The sequence below is a fragment of the Bos indicus genome, chromosome 1 (genome assembly GCF_029378745.1).
Source record: "Bos indicus isolate NIAB-ARS_2022 breed Sahiwal x Tharparkar chromosome 1, NIAB-ARS_B.indTharparkar_mat_pri_1.0, whole genome shotgun sequence".
NCBI lineage: Eukaryota > Metazoa > Chordata > Mammalia > Artiodactyla > Bovidae > Bos > Bos indicus.
Genome location: NC_091760.1, coordinates 33,568,597 through 33,588,589, shown reverse-complemented (window position 1 = coordinate 33,588,589; position 19,993 = coordinate 33,568,597). Strand labels below are relative to the sequence as shown.

The window sequence follows — 19,993 nt, the reverse complement described above, 5'->3', positions numbered from 1 at the left end:
CTTGGTTGTGTCTTTTGGCTAAACACCTACCAAGAGGCAAGCCCAGTTTTTCAGGTAAAGACTCTTTCTAAAAAGTTGACAATTTGTAAACTACAAAATAAGAAAAGCTTCTCCTGAGATTGATCTTCAAAAACAAGTACTTGTTAAGTGTTTCATTTCTTTCACTCATGTTAATGCCAGCATAGGAAGATGAGGGTTCAAATTTTAAAACAAATCAGATCTTGACACAATCAAATCCAACTGCTGCTGCTGCTGCTAAGTCACTTCAGTGTCCGACTCTGTGCGACCCCATAGACGGCAGCCCACCAGGCTCCCCTGTCCCTGGGATTCTCCAGGCAAGAATACTAGTGTGGGTTGCCATTTCCTCCTCCAATCAAAGCCAACTAGAGATATTTTAAGAAACTTCTCTATTAAGTTGTATATGAAGGTATAATAAGCTTATGAAAAAACATTTTCTCCAAAGGCCATTCATTGTGTTATTCTTAGTCATATGTGACTAATATTAATTATACCTATCTGTAACAGTGTTAGAATTCTTCATTACTTGTGCTGTCTCACTACAATTAGGTTCTGCAGTAAAGGTCATCCAAAATTCTTATTTAGTTATATGCTAATCTCCTTCACCATGTACAATGTCTCTGTTAGGTCCATCAAAATTTGATTTGCTAACATCAACTATAATTTTACATCAAGATTCATTTGAAGACTCTTATTTTCTATCTGCCTAATAAGGAAAAATATACTTAAGGATACAAACATTTACCTCTATCCTCTCCATGAGACTGTTGCTTTTACTCTCTTAATTATCACTACTCTCTTTTCTGACTTTTTCAGCTATTCTGCTTTCTGACTCAGATTTCAAAAGAAATCCAGAAATCCCTTACTTATTGCTGTTTTCTTTCTTTCTTTACTTCGCTTTACTTTTTAAAGTGAAAAACATCTCTAGATCCATGAGATATAAATCTTTCATCATTGATAAAACACGACAAGATGAAAAGGATCTTTGTCAGAAGTTTCCAAAGGAGCATTTGGAAAGATAAAATGACATGCCAAGTAATCTACTTGCTGCCACTGATTACTAACAGTCAATGGCTTATGCTACATTGCCTGAGATTAATCTTCATCAAAAATAATTGTGAAGAAAGCCTCTTCTTATTCTAATGCTAGATCTCTAATAAATAAATAAATAACCAGAATAAATTACGAAAAATGTGTACAATATTTTTGGTGCTAATTCTGGAGCCTAAGTCCAAGAAAATAGTATATTGCCAGAGATGTGTTTTAGTCTCTTCTTTCCAATTTACCTCTAAAGCAGTAAGCGATTACAGAGTTACAATATAGGGTTTTGTATTTTTGACATTTAAGAAATGAAATAATCTGCACACTTTCTGTATCCTGGGAGGAAAAATAAGCTTAAAATATACTCACTTTGTGATTTAAATATGTTTCACCAAATACCATGCTTTATTTAACATATGGTGTATTTTTTTTTTTTTTTTTAGAAATAGGCTATCTACAAAGGACTGGTCCAATGACAGTGCTGTTTAACTTTTTGAAAGATAAATCTGGCATTTAATATATTAAAGTTAAGTATTTTATTATTAGTATTGCTGTCAAAATGTCAACTTTCAAAAAGTAGAAATTATAAACTATATTATTGAGCAAGCAGATATGGCAAATCTATGAATAACTTTCACAATTTCTTTATCTAACCGAAGATTTACTCTCATAATGACATCATCTAAAAGTTAGAAAGTATTTTTGCAATATAAAAAATTGACACCCAAGACAAAAATACTGATTTTTTATCTAATCCCAAAGTGTTTATTTACTATTCGTTTTCTTCACAATTAAGCTTATGGCAGTATAAAATGGGAGTTACCTAATCCTTCTTAGGAAGTTCTTCATTTGATATAAAATGAAGGTATTCTTGTGAATGAATAATCTCAATTCCTTTATGCAGCTTTCCCAATCTGAACTCTTATTTGACAAATGATTAGCCACTGGTATCCATCTTAATACTTGTGACTTTCATTTTATTCCAGGAGACCAGACATGAGCACAGAAGTATAGCAGCACTTTCACTTAGGTTTATTAGCCTAGCAGATGTTCATCTCAGAGATTATCTCTCTGCACTGTAAGACGACATGCCATGGACCCATTCTGAAATTCCACATTGATTCTGTCTTCTAAAGATAAAAGATTTCAGAGAGAACAGAAAACATGAAGAGTTGTCTATATAACATTCACTTTTCTATTAAAGATAAATCTTGAACATCTTATGATAAAAATAGTAAGGAGGGTTTATTATGTCAGGAAAAAAAGAACATAAGTCATTTTTGTCCCCATTCAAAATGATAGAACTATGAGTCTACAAGAAAACATATGGGTAGAACTCTTGAAGTACTTCATCCTTATTTTATGTCCAGATTTATATTAGAAAATAAATTACACGATACACTCTTATCTAAAGGTATTAAAAAATTAAGAAACACAACTTACAGGATGATTTTTGTTGGAAAAAGCTGCAACCCTTTTAAAGTTTTCTCATATCTGATTCTCTAAGCCTAAGGGTATCCAGAAGTCAAAATTCTTACTAAGAAAATATACCCCCAAAATACCAGTATACCAAAAATACATGAACAGTGGAGTAACTTTATTTGTTGTTATTTAGCCTGAAATAAGAGACTTATTTGGACTATAAAGTACCACCAAGATCATAAGACAAAATTAACTTAATATCTAGAAACAAGGAAAGATTAACTGATGGCCTAATTGAGGTTACTTTTCTTATATGTAAGTAAAGTAAGCAACCAATTTATTTTCAAGGGCAAGTTTTACTTTTCTTTGTTTAAAGTTTTAGTTGATTTTTTTTTTTTTTAGTATTTCAAAAATACAATTAAGTTTGCCTTGAGCTTATGCATTTTGTGACATTTTTATATTAAATCAACTTTGCACAAAAATTCCACCACTTTAAATTTTGATTAAACCAATCATAAGTATTTTTACAAGTAAAATAGCCAAAGAATTTAAAAACACATAATAATATAAATATTTGAAGATCTCAGAATTATATATAATAATTTAAATGATGAAGAAATAAAAAAGACATTTTAAACTGTGCTATAGCTTACTGCTTACAAAGAAAGTTTTTATCTGCTGTACAAAAATACTGCTGAAAAGAAAAGATTCAAGATCAATATAAACTTCATTGGTTAACAAAAATAAGGCCACTATAGACCAAAACTATACCTTACCTATTGTACAAAAGTGTTTAATGAACTGAGAAAAGAATCAAAGAAGTCACTAAGACACAAAGATGACAGAACAGCACCACCTAGTTCCCTCTAGAAAAGTTCCAAATATGTATGCCTCTCTGATTTACTTTGAAAAATTGAATATACTTTCAAAATAAATCATTTTCTATACAACTACACTCTTGCAAATCATTACCTGCAACAAAGCATTTACTTGAATTGCTTTAATTTTAAAGTTTCCTTTAAAATATAAAGAAAGCAAAATTAAAGATAATAGTTAAGCTGAGGTTTTTCTGTCTGTGCGATGTACAGTTGAGTGAAATCCAAAAAAACAAATCACTAAATACAGCACTATACAGGCTAAACCACCATCATTATGATTTCCAGAATATATATCAGTTTTTTAATCTTATCTATTACAAGATACATATCACCTACTCCAGGGATCCTACTGGCTAGTGAGTGACACTATCCAAAAATACCATACAATCTCTTAGAAATATGACATAATTTGCATATTGAAGCCATCAGTCAAAGTTAAATATTAAAGAAAGCAATATAAAGATATCAAGAATATTTGTAGCCTGTTTGTATGATTTTGCATTTTCTCTATGACACTTAAAATAATTGCATGAAATTCACTTTATTAAAAACATTTAATTGTATCCTATCCATTCATGAGCTTTGTTTACCAAGTGATTAATATTTCAATCATATTCAGAGAGATTCAGCAGGAGGAAATATTTCAGGAGCGACATTTAATCGGCACTCTCAAGAAGCCACATTACAGTAGTACAGGTTTTAATCAGGCACGATGTACTGTAATATAAGCAAGGGACGGAGTTTTAATATATATGACACAGTACAAGGAACATTGTTTCTAGATAGGACACTTTAAAAATGTTTTCCCGGAGGCATCAGCAGCTCTTTAAATGACTGTTGCTGGTAACATCAGAATTGCTCAAGCAGAACTTCAGCTCTAAAAAACTAAATATTGTTGCTTGTTACATAGATCCTTCTCACAGACCTCTTCTCCCCTGCATTCCCTCCGCTGACCTGGTCATCTACAGTTCTGGCCCACTGATCCTTTATGAAATTAAATGAATCATCCTCTTGAACAAATCAGTTAGAATAGAGTGTGCTTAAATATTTCTTGTTCACTTGTCAGCTTCTTTCAACTTGTATTAATAAAGAAAGAAACGGCATCATACTGAGAATGTTTTCAGGATAAACGACTGAAGGAAATGAGAGCTGTTTAATCCAACCTTAAGTAAAAATGTTAAAAGCCCAGTGAGGTTTATAATATTGTTGATAAGCCAGTGATTTCATATCCTCATTGATATATCTGCATTTTGTTGCTGTGGAAAAGATATTAGCATAAAAATATTTTTTTTATTTCAGAAAAAAAAGAATTAAGGCATTATAATATTTTGATTTGTTTATTCTGTGTCTCAGTCACTAGAGTATAGGCTCCGTAAAGTTAGAAACTATTTCTATCTTGTCTACTTGTATATCCAACGTGTACAACACTGACTTCAAGTACATATTTGTTGAAAAACGAATCAATAAATGAATGTTATGTTTAAGAAAACCAGTGGCTATGAAAAACAATATGATTGTAGAAATTTTTACATACATGTAAATTAAATGCACAGAAAAACAAAACTGAACTCAAAATTAAAACTTAATTCAATCCACTCCCCAATAAAAATGACTAATATATCAACAGTTTACTAATTTTCAAAACTGATTTATGGATGTAATTTCATTAAAAAATAAATGTGTGGCCCAAATTCAGGCTGATGGCCACAAAATTAACTTATAAAACTCACTGACCTAGGGGAAAAAAAAGTTCTGAAATTTATACAGACACATGCATCAGAATAACAGTCTCTTAATGTGTAAAAACATTAAATACTGAATAATGCTTGAGTAGCTATTAAAAATAAATTTTAGTAAAAGGTATTTTAAGAGCACACATTTCATGTTATACTGACTGCATTTTAAAAGATCTTTAGGTGGAAAGTCAAAAAGAAAACACCATTTTTTTCAGTGTGTCATCATCCTTAAGATCCTATACAACATAGTGCCGAAGAACAGATTTGGTTCCAATCTCTCAATCCACAGATGAAAAAACTGAGCTGCCAGAGAAGTATCTTACTCATCTTCAAAATGGTGGCATGGCTTTGATAAGAACTTTGGTCCCTTGATTCCTACCATTACATCTTGATGCTGTAGGGCACTTGCAAAAATCAAAGTCTAAAGTTAGTCCAGGGGTATCTCTGGACTTTCACTACAAAATAAAAGACATTCACCAGGCTAACATCACTCCCACTCCCACACTAAATGTATTTTAATATGGCAGTTGATGATATTCCACTCAAGGATTATGGGTATCCATTATTGCCTCTATCACCAAATCGCTCCCATTCTCCATCTCTGTACACCAAAGATGATGAGAAGCTCTCAGAAGGAAAGATTCCTAATGCCAAATCATGTTTACTCTATTTTATAGTATGAGCATGATAAAATGATAAAAAAATTATCAGTCTTTCCAATCTATCTGTACCCAACTGTCAAACATGGTTGACATATTATAAAACACTATCACTTCCTTCAAAGATAACCTGTTTTGCCTTGTTGGTAGTCTGTATCTGAACAGTCAATAAAATTAGGTAAAGCAAAACAAAAATTTAAAGTAAATTTGACTTCAATGTCCTCTATCAGACCTCTAAAAAATTATGAACTTATCCCTCTACCAATATCTTTACCTTAGCTATTACACAGAAGTGAAAGGATACAGAGAATTAAAATTCACAATACCATTAGTTTTACTTCACTCACAGCATTTCTATATTACATATATAATATATAAATATATATTACATATATTTATATATATAAAACAAGCCAGTGGACAAGAAACTATCCTCTATAAATGTTTCTTGACCTTTAAAAATGCATTCATAAATATTATAGAACACACAACTTATTATTCATGCTAGTTATCATAAAATATTTTTATATAAAGACAATGCACTTTAGTACAATACCATTTTGGTGAATATTATGGAAGTTGTTCCAAATTTGGTGACCCTACACAAGAATGTTGATCTGAAATGCTTTAGCATTTAAAGTGACAAAGGTACTTCCCTTATATCAAATTGAAAATTCAATTTCTGAGTGGGTCATTATGACAAAAATGCTGAGATATATAAAGGTATGATAATTCCATACATTTCCAGTGTTTCAGATACTACATAGTTACACATAAAAAATTAAAATATGTGACTTCTAATCATAGATTTATAGGAATATCTCAATATAATGAATAAAATTCAGTAACATATTAAAATAATTTTTTATAAAAACAGTGACAGAGTCAACAAAGTTTGACTATCTTCCCTTTTTGTCACTAGGCTCTGAAAAGTGGATCATCAGGGGCTGAACAAAAGCCACATTAAAGATGAAGTTATCCTTGCCTGACTGCTACATCATACTGACACATCTCCATATAAAGCAAGATTTTAGATACAGAAGCTATGCAAGAATATAATTCTTAAAATTAACTTTATAAAGTGGCAGCAGCCCTCAATGAATTGAGATAGTTTAATCTACTTTGAATATCTGTTAACTGAATGTTTATTTCTACATGAATTGATTTGGCTTCAAATGAATCTTAACACAGCCTACTTAACTTTCTTTTGAATGCCAAGAGTCAGGAAATAGTCAAAAATCCAAAAGACAATGGGTAAAATTGATTTTTTAAATTTGAAAGAACTATGTAACTTTTAAGAAAAACTACATTTCTCTGGGACATTTTCAAAAAAGCATTCTTAAAACACTTTATGTGGAAATAGAGTCACTACAAATTGAAGAAAGTCTTTTCACCCCTGGAGTTCAGCACTAGTAACTATATTTAAATTCTCTTAAAAAAAGTAGGAAATATTTCCATTCTACCTCCCACTGTCTTCAAAATGTAAAAAGAAAACTAAATCAAATTCAACCACAGCAAACATGTGTCCTCAACTGTAGAATTATGGCTAAGCATTTTGAGTATATATATATAATTTATTTAAAAGCCCTTTTAAATAAAATGAATGGAATCTCCCTGAGTTAAACTGAGAAAAATATACCCTGAATCTGTAGGACTACTCAGAGCACCTTTACTCTACAGCTTGGCAATAACAAAAGCAGGTCAGTCCTCACTGATAATCTGGCAGATCAAGGTCAGTCTGTAATTCCTCTTTGTTTATACATTTATCCAGAAATACTAGCTACTCTAAATAGAACAATAAGATGATCTGACTTCATATTTACCCAAAGTCACCATCAGGAATATTTTAGGGGCCAGGAATTGTAAAAAAAAAGACAAGAGGTTACATTGCCCAGAGAAATCAGGGAGTTCAAAGCCATGATTCAAATGTTTTCAGGGCAAATTTGAAGTGACTACCTTAACTGAAAGGAGTGATTCTACATTTTTTGTGAAGTATGTCATTATTAAGCATGATATTTCTTGGTATCCTTTTTTTTCTTCTTCCTGTAGTTTAAAATGAAAATTGATTGCAAATATTTATTCTATTCAGAATACTGTATTGGCATTTTGGCAATTATTAGTACTTAAATATTATTTGGAACCAATTAAAAAGATGTGTCAAGATTAAATAGACTGGAAGAGAACTAATCAATCAGTGAAATGAAAACATTAAAAAAAGACACAGGCCAAACATTCGATTAGGCACCTGAAATAAAATGAAGACTAAAACCTAGTACTCTAGGGGCTTATAGTCCACTAGAGGAGACATTCAAAATGCTATAAGAAAAATCCATGTAGGGGTTATACAGATCATAACATAGACAAAATAAAGTGCTTAGTTCTCTCATAAACTAAGAAAACATAAATGCTTAAAATATTCAATAAAGGGCAGATGGTAATCTTTTGTCTACTAAAACACATCAGATTCTGGTCCAAAATTCCCATGAAAAAAACTCCTATGTGTTCCTGAATATTAGCATTTTTAGCTACCATTAATAATAATATGGTATAGAAAATAATTCAGTTGTGTAAAATAATGAAACAAAAATTGGTTAAAATTGTTAGTAAATTAACTCATAAAATGCTTTTATACTGTAATGATCAGAAAAAAGAAAGAATGGTTACATTTACAAGTTAAACTTAAATTTTCTGATTATATATAACACACAAATACAAGCAAATCAAGGGGTACAATTAAGATAAGTAAACTTTTAAATTCATGCAATGTAGGAAAATGTCCTCCTTATAAATGGTGACATGTACTAAAATGGGCAAATTATTGCAGCTATCCCTCCACAAATGTAGTCTCAATATATACATATTTTCCTCTTTCTCCTTCTCTCTCATTCAACATTCCTATATATTTTCACAGTTCTCCACACTGCATCCAAATCAAAAAGTGAAAATATGTCTCAAATTTGCCAATGCACTGACATTTAGCAGCCCATGAAGATTGCAGACTATCAATACTATCTAAAAATCTATAGCCTCAAATAATAAACAGTATAACTTCGAGATCCCACCATAGCAAGATGTGTTAATGGGCTAGTTAGGGAATAGAGTATTGATTTAGGAACAATTTCTGATTCTTCTTTTTATTTGGGAGAGTGAAAGGGAACAATTCCTATTCGGGATAAGGGATACACATTTTCACTCATTATTTTTTTTTTTTTTCAATCCCAAAGCAAAGAACTATTTAGAAATAACAGACACTGTATTCTGTATTACAATGGTGAATCTCATTCTGCCTTGGCAGAGTAACTAGTTTAAGTGTAGAAATGTGAGTAACTGCTTGCTATACTAGAGTCATAGATATAAGATTGCCTTCAGAAACATCCTTCTCTGAATACCACCTACACATTAATACATGACAGTGAACTTACAGCCAGACCCCTGTTCTATCCACATGATCCCTGAAAAGGCTTTGAAATGAGGACACACGCATAATTAAGGCACAGTGAATATCACAGTACATGTAACAAACTAGAGTATTATGAATCCTTAGGGAAACCTCATAGAACTAATACATTTTCTAAAGAAAGCTGCACATGAGTAAAGAGAGCCTAAAATGCTAATTAGATCCTCTCAGTGAAGGCTATAGAAAAGTTGATTCTTGAATCCTGAAGTTGGGCACAGAATGGAACATTTGTATACAGAAAGACTGAAGGGTGGGGGAGAAGAATTTGGCATAAAAGCCCTTCAATAGATGATTTACATAATTTTTGAGAAAATAAATGAAGCAAAATAAAAATGTAACAGTGGGTGAATTCCAAACCTCCTGAAAGGGTTAAGTAGGAGAAGTGATTTCCTATTAGAAAAGGGTTATGTAACAACAGAGGGAAATACTCAGCCTAGCATATGCTAATTTAGTCGGCTTTGCCAGGCGTTTCTGTGTGTTTGGCTGGCTGACTCACATTCCTTCCCTCCTCTTTTTGCCATTTTTATTATGAGACTAAGGAGGTTGAATGCTCACAAAATGCAATAATAACAATAACAAAAACAACTAAAAGCACGTTGTATGTGTTTTATCTTTGCTAAAACACTGGGATACAAGCCTTGGAGGTTGAAAGAAAAAACACCCAATCTGGATGTATTCAGTACATAGGTTTGGTAAGATTCCTTTTAACTGTTTTTCACTCCCTGTGAATTTATTTTAATGGGTCTTTCAGGTTGATAGAACAGTGCAGAGTGGGGTATATTATATTCCTAGAGAGTGTAAAGGAAGCTGAGTTACTATTCAGACTTCGGTCCATAAAATATAGATTGCAATAAGGGAATGACAAATCAGAAGCTTACTGTGCATTTTATTTGCTTTTAAATACAAATATTCTAATCATCCCTCATTTCAGCCTGTCTACTACTTAAAATTAAAAGCAGAAGACATATAAAGTATAAGAAGGAACGGAAGGTAAAGGTGTCAGGACATTTTCTCCTGGGGCGATATAGGACAATCTAACGTAAAATATGAATTTATTACAAAAGTAGAAACATATTTTACGCACCATAAATTTTAGGCTTTGATGTTTGAGTAAGCATTAAGGCAGGCACTTGCATCTTTAAAGGCAAACAATTTTAGCAAAGAAACAAAATATTCCCTTACAAGAACAAATTAATTGGCTTTATAAATTACACTGAATCAATATAACAGTTATACACTTAGCAGTCGGCAGCACATCTTTTTCAGGAAAGGTGCTTTCTTAACTCGGTTCTCAAAGATGACTTTAGATAAACAATGCACCGTTACCATTAATAAACCATCATCAAATCTATAAAACTAGGGGGGTTATTTAGCCTATAAAATGACTTTTATATCTGTATGTGTAGTTATTTGCACTATATGATTACACTTAGCTTTAAGTTTTTTTGTTCCTCAAAGCAAATAAATGCTTATTGTTGTTTTCTAAACAATCCCTAGTGACGTCAGTATGTAACCCCTAGAATAACTGCTTAACTGTGGCTAAACAGGGGCATCCCCGTCAGCATTCAAATGGCTGAAAGATAATTTCAATATTCAAATGAAAACGATTTGCTGACTCAGAAAGAGTAATCCCCAATGCTTAATAATAACTGTCTTAATATTTACTTCAAAGACTTCTGAAATAGAATGTGAATAATTAATGGCCAGCTCTTTCCAAGACAGATCTCCTTACAACCTCAGCCCTGCCTCTCTATTCAGGTAGCAGTAGGTTCTCATCACTCAGTTTCTCAAACACAAAGAAGATCCAGAATAAATGCTCAGCTCTATTGCAAATTCAGAAACTGTAAACCTTGCGCGTGTGTTTTTAAGTGGAAAAGTTAATCACTGCTGCAGCCTAAAAAAATGAATTCAAAAAATACCTTTTTTAACCTTCAGAAATAAGGTTAAATAATCAAAAACAAAATAAACTTTTCCTTTTTCCTCACACTTCATCCCTGAGTGCTCCAAACTCTAATTACACGCAAAATTATAAAGATGTTCTTCAGACCTAAAAATTACTGTACATTTTAAGCTTGTACATATGTGCATATATAGAGATAAATGATTGAGGAATATTTCCTTTCTCAATAATTACATCTCTGATTTTGGCATTAATATTTAACTCATACCTAATTAAACAGAATATTTAGTTTCCTAACATATATATATATATGTATTACATATTACTAAGATAAAACTATTTCATATCATCTAAAGAAACTCACTGAACACATAAACAGGACCAATTGGACTCATTTCTAGGATGAAAATCAATATGCATAATATGCTCAATTATTTTGATAGCAAATGGAATCAAGATAAACAATGTTACACTAGTTATTGTCATCTGATAGGCTTCTTTTATAGTCTGCCCATAATAATTGCCCCACAACTCTTGCTTTTATTAAGGAACATATTTGATGCTTTGCCTGTGTGATACATAAAATTTTTTAGAAAGGAGATATTCTCTACTGGTTTGATGTTAACAAAAATTCCAATCTATGGCACTAAATAAATGGTAAAAACATACATTGAACAATTAATTCCTATTTCTTTTAAGACTACTGTATTCTCCCCTAACAGGAAATGCTCTAATAAGGAAAAAAAAAAAGCAACTAACTCCTTACTCGCTAAAGGAAGAGAAAGATAACAGTATTTGCCAGCTCAACATTCATTAGGTCCAACACATGTAAATAACTGCAGAAGAATTAGAATTCTTAGAAGCCTTAGAATGCATAAGAATTCTATTTTAACTTTGCTATTAATTTTCATTAAATTGAACTGTGGTCCTGATAGTTTGCAAGATAATTTCAAGTTTGCACAATTCATTTGATGAAAATGTTGATAATTTTGTTAGGATTTATTTATTACATTAATGTCTAAACAAATTATATATTCTCTCTTTAGCTTTGCCATGAGCTCAAGTGATTAGAAATACTCTTTGGATTATTTCTGGTCATGAAGAGTTGAAGCATGGTTCATGTCCACTACAAGCTATGAAATATGAAAAGACTTCCTATTTCAGTCACGCCACATGACTGCTTTCCTGCATGCATTCTGCCTGCCGCTGCAGAGCACATTAGGCCTGAGATGCCATTTGCATCATCACACAGCAGGGGGCTTCAGCTGCCACAGCTCTAGGTTAATCCTCACCCACCTCTTTACACAAGGAATTTGCAGAAGATGTAGTTTTTTGATACTACAGAACTACACTCCAAAAACGTTTGACATTTTCAAATAAAATGTTGGTAATGAACTTGTCCTTTTAAATATTTTAGGTTAAATCAGTAAATTTAAATCATGTCTTCTCTTTTTTTCCCCCCTCATGAATTGAGTTTGTGATCTTATGCAAATATCTTGATTTTTTTAATTATGGAAAAGAAAAAAATGGGTAGGGAAACGTCATGTCAAAGAGCAACTGATCAAATTACATTCATTTAAAGATGTATATCAACAGCTATCACTATGATAATTTTCTACAGGAAAACTGTTTCCTAAACCAGTAAGACCTACAAAATGTTAAAATTAACTCATATATGTGTGTGTGTGTGTATATATATACATGTAATTTAACAAAGTATGAGTGCTGATGTGTTATGAAAAGATACCTCTTAACTACATCATACCTAACTAAGATATACCTATCATTCAAACCAAAACTATTTATTATGCATTTACTAAATTAAGAATAAGTAAAGCTCAGGGCTTGCCCTCAAGAAGCTTAATATAAACAAGGTAGCAGAGTTGTTTTTAGGAGAGTAAACAAACCTGTAACTGACAATTCCACAAAGGACTTCTGACTTCAATTTGTGAGTTCTACTTCCTTGATTTGTAACTTCCCTTTTTGCTGCTTCCTCACCTACTCAGCCAGTTGCTACACAATGGGCGATTTTGCCAAGAAGGTTTAATGAAGTCTAGTAAAACAAGGACTCTCTATCAATACATCTCATAGAATGCATGTCAACATAATCAAATAAAACAATAATATGATATGTCTATGTTATATTACAAATGTACCCCAAATCCTTCACAATAGATAAATTTTACTTCTCTCAATCATTTTATACCCCATAGACTCTTTATTTTTAAAAGAAAATTGATTTCCATTTGATGTTGATTTCAGGCCATTTTAAAATGCATGCTTAGGATGTCTTCCAACATTATTGCACAACTATTTCCTGTTTAAGTGATTTAAGTAAGTTTTTCTTTAAGAAAAATGACTATCTCATTAGTTAAATCTGGGAAAAATATTTTTCACGTATTTGATCTTCTTGTGGAAAACGCAGGAAGAGACTATCTCGGTTGATGCTTACCTTTGTCATGTTGTATTACCAGAGTTCTACTAGTTGTAGACACAAGGGAAAAAACAACAAAATAAGCTTCCATATCTTGATACTAAATTAGTCTAGGAACTCCTCATATTTACAAAGAGATTTTCTTAATTACTAAGTGTCTAGTGTTTGTTTAAGTCATAGTCATTGACTTGTGTATAAAACCTACTTTTCAAAGTTTCCACTGTTAATCAAAAAAAGGGAGGAGTGAGCTGTATCTCAGGAACTGCATTCAGCATAAAAGATGAGCTCATCATGACTAAGGTAGAAGTAAAGAAGCGAGAGAGACACGCTTTTAGGAAATATTAAGTTATCAGTATTTTATTTAGTTTGTATGTATATTTTGCATTACCACATGTTTTCTAAAAATGTAATGGGAGGTGCATGACACATACTGAGGCAAGTAATATGCATGTTGAACAGACCTTTAACTTGAGGATCTTTCTTTTTACACACAACAAATTACTTACTACAATGTCCCACAGTAAAACACACACATCCACAAACCCTAAAACCCCAAAATTAGTAGTGGTGTTTTTTGTATAAGACCAACACTGAACAAGGAAATAAAGTTCTCAACAAAGTCAGAATCTCTCTATGCATGTCTATTTTGCCCTTCTTTCCTTTTTGTCCTTTTTCAGATTGTTTCCTGTGCTAAACAAGAGAGTCTCCATCTTTCCAGTGTCGCTTCAGGCATGGAAAGGAGCCCAGCTACAAAGAGGGTCAGCAACTGAACTGAATCTACTCTGTAGACAAGAAGAAGTCTTAGTTACAGGTGGCAAGTTTTTACAGTCCTCATTCTAAAGAAATTTTTTTTCTCTAATGTGTCCCTTGCCCTTGCCCAGCTTTTTCCTCTATATCTGATAGAGGAAAATTAAAATTAAAAAAAAAAGGGTGCTGTATAGCGTAACGCTGAATCAAATTTTGTTATCTAAGTAGTCTAAATTTTGTTATCTAAGTAGTCTAAATTTTGTTATCTAAGTAGTCTACATTCCAAGTTATACTCTGGTCAGAAACATGTTTATTTTCTATCTAACTATTCATTGCCTAAAGACTTGTTGAGGACGAACTAGTAGATGTTGTAGAATAGAACTATTTAAACCTTTTTTTTACAAAAATTCATTTTATCTTGAATCTTACCACTGACTTACCACTCTACATATTAACAAGCCAAAAGACTGAGTTTGCTTCCCAGGAAAAGTAAAAAAAAAAAAAAAAAATGGTGACAATATAAAACAGTGAAACCACAGGGAAGATGTGTTAAATTGAGTCTTCCTGTCTAAAATGATGCATACTGCAAGAAAGGGGATAAATACAAAGGATAAATACATTGATTAGTATGACTTAAGTGATAAAACCACTGTAGTGCTGATAATGCTAAAAATAAGAAGCTGTAGACAGACTGCCTACAGTATTTGCCAAGTCATAACTACTAACAGGCAGAGCAGACTACCCCGGGCCAAAATCAGTTGCTCACTAGTTCCCCCGCTACCTCTCCTTCCTTGTACATAGGAAAGACCTGCTAGATATTTAATCTATGTCCAGGAAATCAAGCTTTCATTCTACAACCTAACCAAGTCCTAATAAAACAGTAGAGTGGTGGGAGAAACATAAACCTGGACCCTGAAGCAACGTTTTTAGCCAAGACCAAGACAAGGAAGGCACGAGCAATTTGTTTGAGCAGGAACTGACAGTATCAACAAAGTGTGATGTGTCTGTGGAGCAGTGTTTGATAAATGTGAGGCAGCCATAAACATGAGAAGACAATCCAGTGGGGCTTTGTGCCTCCTCCCACTTCTGGTTTTTTTTTTTTTTTTTTTTTATCCCGCCCCCCCTTAAATCCTATTCTCTCTCTCCTTTGGTGTATTAATACAGCCATCTAAGGTGCTCAGAAGTACACATATATCCTTGAGCTGGTTCTCTTTGCCTGGTTGCTGTGATAGGACACTTATTTATTTATTTGGGCCTGCCGCTGGTGCTGCTGCTGGCTGCAGTGGTGCGTTTGCTCTGGTATACCCACACCCCTTCCACCCTTCTCCCCCAGTCTGCTGTGAAAAGCAGCACTGTCTTAACATTTGGTGTACATACTTAATAAAAGAAACCCAGGCCCTTAATAAAAAAGAATGCAGCTGAAGGAATCTCTCTGAGTAGAGAAAGAGTAAATCCTCCTTCAGGCTGAGAGAGATAGACAGGGAGAGAGAGGCACCAGCAGACAGTTATTTTGCAGTGCACTGAATAGACAATTCACAGGGAAATGTTGAAGGCAGAGAGGAGGCGACCCCCAAGTGCAGTCCGTTGCCCACATGCTCTATAATAAATAATCTTGCACCAGCCCAGTAGTGTGTGCAGTGACGTGCCGGGGCCAGCATACACAGATTGGCAGGGAAAACACATCCAGTGGTGCCGAATGTTCATCACAATCACCAAATTAACTGATTTCCCCACATCACACTCCCCTTACCCGGCGTGGTGCGCTCATGCGCGCGGGACGCACACACACACACACACACGCACACACACACACACACTCACATACACACACACACAGCAGAGCTGAGAAATGCAAGTTACTGAGAGGTGAAGTGGGGTCTCTAGGAGGATGTTTAAGGACGGATTAGAAACCCAAGTAATGTGTCAGCCACCGGATTACTTGCGCGAGGGTGGGGGTGTAAGCGCTGAGGAATGGGACCAGAGGGTGGGGGTGTAGGCGCTGGGGAATGGGACCAGGCGGCGTTAAGCAGGAAGAACAGGCTGTCTGCCTTTTCTCAGGGATTCTGGCACATGACAGATCAAAAATTTACATCAAACATAAAATACACAAAATTACCCCGAAATATTCCAAGAAATACCTCTGCAAGTTTGGTTAGCTAATTCAGGAAAATTCTGCCCACTATCTCGTCTTTCACATTCATAAATATGCATAAATAAAATACGGTCCTGATCTATATCCTGGAGGAGGCTAGGAAACAGGATGCATTCCAAGAACTTGCTGAAAGATGGTTCATTGACCTCATTTAAATCCTCCAAAGGCCGATTGGGTTTTGTATGCCTGTGGTTCTATATGTCTTACTTTCAGATTCCTTTTACCCAGGGACAAATACATTTGATCAACTTATCTCTCCTATAAATACACAAATGATGACAGAGAGGTTAAAGGTGGGCAAAGATTTATGAAGAAATCAAGAGTCATCTATCTTAAAAAAAAAAATCATATGGACCATAATTTCACATCCATCCTCCCTGTATCTCACATTCAAGCCACATCCCTACACCACTCTCTTCAAAGCAACAATCTTCTGCCTTACAGCCCCTGCCCACTCAGTTCTAGCATGCCGCCTCTGCCTCCACCACCACCCAAAGTGTGCTCTTCCCAGGCACTTTTACTCCATACATTGCCATGCATTTCATAATCATCATCGTCCTCCCACTGCACACAACCTCCTCCTCCCTCCAAAAGCAAGGATCTGGCGAAAAGTGCACCCCAGTTCGCTAGCCAGTCTGCATCCAAGCCCAATGATTTGCATAATAACAGTGTTTTGTGCGGTTTCCCTCCGCTGCGGTCACAGGGGTTCTTACATTTCACCTGAAAGGATGATATTAATTACGGAAAAGAAGCGTCAGAGAGCGGGATGGAAAGGTAGGGAATCTAAGCTAAAATCCCTTAGCACTAAAGTAACTGCCAGGGTGCACACATTTCTTGGCTTCGAAAAAATGAAAAAGAAAACCACACGGGCTGAATAATAAAAAGTCAGTTTGTTGATAAAGTGGCTTTGGGTCTTTTAATTCTTCCCTTCCCCTGGCCCTCTCTTTTTATTTCCTGCTTTATTTATTCATTCTTCCTTTTTCCTTTTACTCTTTTTCGTTCTTTCTTTTTCTTCCTTCCTTGCTTATCTCTCTTTTTCGTTTTTTTCTTTTTTCTTTTTTTTAAACCTCAGACAGTCTTCTCTCTTCCTAGGTGAATGACACGTCTCACAACACATCCCCCCCCCCCCCCCCGCACCTCCCCGCCCCCGGGGATGTTATTGCAATGCACACGGTGCCGCCGCTGCTGCTGTTCTCGCCGTCTCGGCAGCTCGCTCCCAGGCTCTCACACACTTTTTAAAGGCACACGGATATGCTGATGGTGGGAAGAAGGGGCAAAATAAAGGCGACACGAAGAGGGGGAGGTTAAAGAGATGACAAGAGATGGAGAGGGTCGGTCGGGAGCGTGATGTGGGAGGCGGCTGGTGGGGGTTGGTGGGAGGGTGTAATGTTCAGAGAAGGCACAAGTTGCCAGCCAAAAGGCGTGGGAGTGTGTATGTGAAGGGTGAGGGGAGTGCTGGCGAGCATGGAGAGTGAGAGATGTAGGAAGCTCAGGTGAATGAAAAGGCGAAAGGTGCCCGTAAGGGACTGACTACCGAGACAGCAGGGTTGAGCCAGCGCTAGAGATTTGAGGGGCTGGAGCAAACTGCCACTGCCCCCTGCCGCCCCGGGAAGTAGGGGGAGGGGGTGGAATTCGCCGGGGACTGGGGGACTGTAAGGGGAAGAGTGGAAATATGGGGTGGAGTGAGGATGATGGGGAATGGGCGTGAAGTTGATGCTCCCCGCGGCGGGGCGGGGATTACCTTGTAGCAGGAGCCCGCAGACACTGTAGAAGCGGAGAACGGCGCTGCGTTTCCAAATCATGGTCCCTTTTCTAAAGGGTTGAGAATGAACGAGGTGGGCAAAGAGATGCTGGTGAGCAGGGCACCAGAGTGCGGGGCTCTGCCGGTGTCTCCTTCGCGGAGCCCGCCGGACCTAGGGTCCTCGCCGCTGCGGTGCTCGAACCTGCGGACGTGGATCAGATGGCAGCAGCAGAAGCGGCAACGGCGAAGCACCCGCAGAATGAGGTTTCGCTGGGCAAAATAGTTTCTTTTCCTCCTCCTCTTGCTGGTGGTGCAGCCGCGACAGTCCTTCTGCCAGGCACGGGTTCGGAGCTTGCCTTCCTCCCGGCACGCACCCGGGGCTGTCCGAGCAGGTGGTGCAGGGATGCCGGGGTGTCGGAGAAGATTCAGACGAGGGCTGTAAGGAGTGGGTAGGTCACGCAAGGGAAAGGCGGGGAATAAGGGGAGCAAGCAAGCAGCAGCCGCCGCTCGCGCTTGAGGTGTCTCGGGGTCCTAGGAGGGGAGGTGGCAGCGGTGGAAGCGGCGCTAGAGGCGATAGCGGCGGCGGCGGCTGCTCCCGGATGCTCCGGCTGCAGCAGCGGCGGCGGCGGCAGCGGCAGCAGCAGCGGCGGCGGCAGCTCTACAGAGCACCAGACACAAGGGCAAGCTCAGCACGGTGGAGGCCCCGCCCCCACCATGGCCAGGGACAGACACCGCCCCCCGACCAATGGGGACACCCCCGCCCACCAGGCCTAGCCAATGAGAGAAAGGGATGGGTGGAGACAGGCGCCGGGAAAAACAAACAGGCTTCTCAAGGACCCTTCGGGCAGGAAGAACTGAATCCCCCATTCACACACCCCGGCGGGTCTCACCTCCTTGGAGAGTCTCAGCCTAACTTTCTGAGACGGCGCCTTCTTTAATAAGTGCCTAGCATTCGGGAAGGGTTCAGCCAATCGCCACCGCGAGGGGGCGGGGTTTGCCATGTCCCCAGCAGGTTCTGGAACCCGTGGTGGTGCCTGGGACAGGTCTTGGGTGCGAAGTTCTTGTGCGTATTTGGACTCCTAGAGCAGATGGTGGCTGCACCTGCCCACTCACCAGCTGCAGTAGCTCTCTGAAGCTCCCAGCAGCAAAAGGGAAAGATTTAAGAGGACGTGGGAGAGGCTAAGTATAGGGAACAGAACACCTACCTGCCTACAAGAACTTGTGTGAAAAGGAAAAAAAAAAAAAAAAAAAAAGAGTTAGGGGTGGAAGAAATTAAGTTTTTGTTGTTGTTCCTGAGAATTTGATTTAATGTAGACATAAAATCTCAATAGAGGCCAGCGGGTGACAGTATTCTTTCTGTCAGTACTGAGATCAGGTAGGTCTAGGTTCAAATCCCATAGCTGTCACTTCTTGCTTCACAATGTTTGATGATTTTACTTGAACATTAAAATCTGAAACCTCATCTGTAAAACAGGGATAATAATAGAACTTAACTCTTGAAGTTATACGGGTTGAAGTTATACGGATTGAAGTTATACGGCCCTGGATTGCTACAGGGCCAGGCATCTGTAAACGCTTTATTAAAGGAGACTTTAGCGCGGTTCAGTGAGATTTCTATAATTCAGGATAGCACAAAATCTTAGGCAATCTTCCCTATGTGCCTTAATTGTAGCCTTAAGGAAGGGACAAAAAACATAACTGTGCTTTTTTCAAGGACCTAACCAAAGGTGGTCATGGAAAGAAAATTCAGGAATCTGGAAAGAACCATCTCTATAAATCAGCACCTGGATGTGCCTGATTTAGAGGAG

General features: G+C 36.5%; 1 protein-coding gene across 3 annotated transcripts in view; it reads right to left on the bottom strand.

The window, feature by feature from the left end:
• CADM2 (cell adhesion molecule 2) overlaps positions 1-18,862 on the bottom strand; it is a 1,274,389-nt gene extending 1,255,527 nt beyond the window's left edge. For all 3 annotated transcript variants that reach the window (XM_070786560.1, XM_070786570.1, XM_070786566.1), the window contains exon 1: positions 18,186-18,862. In XM_070786560.1, coding sequence (XP_070642661.1) covers positions 18,186-18,246 — 61 coding nt within the window. In that variant the 5' untranslated portion in view covers positions 18,247-18,862. The remainder of the gene's footprint in view (positions 1-18,185) is intronic.
• Positions 18,863-19,993: the final 1,131 nt, after the last annotated feature.